The sequence below is a fragment of the Aegilops tauschii genome, chromosome 7, assembly GCF_002575655.3.
Source record: "Aegilops tauschii subsp. strangulata cultivar AL8/78 chromosome 7, Aet v6.0, whole genome shotgun sequence".
Taxonomy (NCBI): Eukaryota; Viridiplantae; Streptophyta; class Magnoliopsida; order Poales; family Poaceae; genus Aegilops; species Aegilops tauschii.
The window spans coordinates 263,896,946-263,900,151 of NC_053041.3; the positions used below are offsets into that span (position 1 = coordinate 263,896,946).

Consider the following 3,206-nt stretch of genomic DNA (forward strand, 5'->3'; position numbering starts at 1 on the left):
AACATGCTCGTGGCATTTCTTGCTTTCTGTCTGTAGTATTTTTTTGCCACTGTAAATCTATGATGAAGGTGAGGTGGGAGTCGTCCGGTTTTAAAGAAGAAGACTCCAACGAGAAATGTATTGCTACGACGGAAAACTAAGTGGGAAGGAAGAGTCCGGCAAGGAAAGAAAAGAGTGCGTCGTGAGGTGAGTTGTTGCGTATGGCCCAAATGTTGAGATAACACGACGCGTAGTTCGGGCAATTACATTGCTCCATCGTATACGGTGTGAATTGGGGGAGGCCAGACTGTTAAGATATTTGAATTTTAGAGAGCTGCTGGACACGCCCAAACATAGAAAAAAATAAGGTGTGTCTAGGGCACATCTAGATGGGCTCTAATTATTGCACATCTAAGTGAGTGAATCATGCATAAAGAAGAAAAGAAAAATATCCACACGAATCTCGACATAAGATCAATAACATCTGGACTTAAATGTGCAATACTGAAAGAAATAACCTTTCGAAAGTTTCACTAATGTTTTATGAGAGAACTCTCCAGCTCGAGTGGACATGCTAAAATATCTTATTCGAGGTGATGCTCCCAAGTATTAAAAAAAACTCATTTTGAACGAAACATCACATCAGCGAACTTGTCATCACTGCTCTGATTTTTCTGGCTTGTTTTATGTAAAAAACGAGTACTTTGGAGATGATAAAATACTCGGGACTTGCAGAGAAACTTAGACTAGTGGTAGTAACTTAGACTAATAATATGCATATGTCCACATGCCTCTCTTTCTCCATTAATTACATGTCACATCATCTATTTTGTCTAGATAAGTGTGATGTTACCATCTATGTTACTCCCACTGTGGTAGTCTTACGGAGAAACTGGAGTACATGAGACTTGCTACTACTTAATTAGTGCTGGATTAGTAGACTACATTTAATTAACTTAACTATGGTACCAGTACACGACCCTGAACCCAGCTCACCTGTAGTTATCCTCTTCTTTTTTTGAGCTGAGCTCACCTGGAGTTGGACCCGTTGTGGTCGTCACTCCCGCTGTAGCAGTTTGACCCGTCGGAGGCGCGGAGGGGGTGGTACACGGGTCTGGGCCGGTAAATGGGCCAGGCTTGCACCTCCGGCGTGTGACCGTCCATTCCGGGGGGCTGCTGCGCGTCCATCGGCTCAGGCTTCACCTCCGCCGCCGCTCCTCGGCTCGTCAGGTCCTCGCCGTCGTGACGCATTCGCTTCCGCCCGATGCAGACGCCGAAGAGCCTAGCGCTCATCTTCTCCTCCTCGTCCTCCGCGCCCAAATCGGCAGCCGTGGGAGCATTTGGGCAGGAAGGCAAGAGCTCGAGCACCGGCGGAAGTGGGAGCGCCGTGGTCTCTGCCGACTCACCAGAGCAATTCCCGACGTCGGCGGCGTCGGCCTGCTGGCCGTGGGTGTACTTGGACATGAGGACGAAAATGTTATTGCAGAGCTTCTTCATCTGCCCGAGCTCCCGCGTCAGCCGCGAGTTCTCCCGCCGCAGCCGCTCGTTCTCTTCCCCGAGATCGCCGGAGGCAACGCCGCCTGAGCCGGAGTAGGACGGCGCGTATTGATTCAGAAAGGGGGGCTCAGGGGACGAGCTCGACGACAGCACCTGCTCGTCGCCGGAAAGTACCGGCGAGCCCTGTCGCTTCGCCACCGGCAGCGCTACCGGAATCGCGGCCGCCGCAGCTACCGTGACCGCGGCGGTGGCCGCCACCGTCGGCGTCACCTTTCGCCGATGTATGTCACAAAGCAGCCGCTTTTCTCCTCGACGGAAGCAGTCGTTGGCGAACTCCCACCTGTCCGGCACAATCTTCCTAAATCCCTGCACCAGCACGCCCATGAGCACCTCGACATTCCGGCGACACCAACAAAAATGTACTACTAGTCCGGATCAAGTTGCGCGGAAATGGAAGACGGGCACCCACTTACGTAGGTGTTGAGCTGGCGCACGAAGCTGGAGAAGTTATTGTGCTTGAAGTACTTGGGGAGAAGGTCGCGCGCGAACTCGGCGGGGCGCCACACGATGAACGCCGACCCGTCCTCGCTCCACGAGATGACATCGTCGACCGCCGGGTCATCCACCAGCTGGTACGTCTTGTTCAAGAACGGCGTGGGCAGCGACCTCTGCCCGACCCCTGTCCCCACCTCCGCCGGAGCAGGCGTCTCGCAGGAGGAAACGGCCGCGGCCTGCTCGCCCATGGCGCCGTCGCCGCCGCCGACAGCGCAGATCTGTCCCGACGACACCGTTGGACGGAACGGAAGGGAGGGTGGCAAAGCAACCTTCCGGAAGGTTCCGGATAGCGTAGCGTGGAGAGAAGCAAGGAATTTAGAGACGGAAACGCGACGAGACGAAGGAACGGAGGAGTAGGGGAGGCAGCGGCAGTTGCGGAGGGGGAAGCTATAAACCCGAGGGCGACGCGCCCGCCACTCGTGCCGAGAACGCCAAGTCAGGCGGGCCGCGCGCGGTGCGTCGAGAGCCGTGCGGGTGGACGGCCGTCAACCTTTGGATCGGGGTTGCTCGGGCTGATCGGGTGGCTGGAGAGCGGCGTCTGGAGGGATGTGGGTGGTGTGGGGACAGTGGGTGGGGCTACGAAACTGCGAGAAGTTTCGGCGGATTTTTTGAAGTTTTGTCCTGCTATGGCTTATTCTGGAAGGTTCAAGGCGGGACGGAGGAATCCCCGACACGTTTCGTGTGAGCTGGGCCCGCCTCCACGAGGCAGATCCCAGCTGTTGGATGGTATTGTGGTGGGCGGCACTACGCAACCGTTGGATCAAACTAAACAAATATCCGCGAGCTACCCTATCCCGTCCGTGGCAGTAAAAATATGTACACGAGGAAAATTATCTACCCAAAATCTTACAAGTGCACGTGCACTTTTTAACCACACCGAGTGGCCGGTTGGGAACCGCACGATTTCTATCACGCGTGTGCGTCCCCACTTCAGGTGCCACCTGATCGGCAGCGTACGCGTCGCTCTGGTTCGATCCATGCTGCTCACCTCGCTACCTTGGTTGCTTCACATCACGCCACCAATCACCAACAAACCACCAGGGCCGGGCGGACGCGCGTGTCCACTACTTCCGTCGCGTCCGGCGACCGCCGCCGACCGGCCGCCGGAGCGCGCCGTTGTCCTCCGCGCCATCCTATCCCCGTTCATCTTCTCCTACCTCCCGCGGCTCCCTCCA

General features: G+C 55.7%; 1 protein-coding gene across 1 annotated transcript; it reads right to left on the reverse strand.

Annotated features, from left to right (window-relative positions):
* Positions 1-726: 726 nt before the first annotated feature.
* On the reverse strand, positions 727-2,516 carry LOC109783568 (heat stress transcription factor B-2b). The gene is made up of 2 exons (XM_045231745.2): positions 1,950-2,516; positions 727-1,842 (listed from the first exon to the last, which is right to left on the reverse strand). The coding sequence occupies exons 1-2, from the start codon at positions 2,217-2,219 to the stop codon at positions 1,009-1,011; spliced, it is 1,104 nt and encodes a 367-aa protein (XP_045087680.1). The 5' UTR covers positions 2,220-2,516; the 3' UTR covers positions 727-1,008.
* Between the last annotated feature and the right edge of the window lie 690 nt (positions 2,517-3,206).

Coding starts and splice junctions, on each gene's coding strand:
- LOC109783568 (XM_045231745.2), bottom strand. CDS start 2,219: ATGGGCGAGCAGGCCGCGGCCGTTTCCTCCTGCGAGACGCCTGCTCCG. Junction 1,843..1,949: donor TGCGCCAGCTCAACACCTAC/GTAAGTGGGTGC, acceptor GTGCTGGTGCAG/GGATTTAGGAAGATTGTGCC.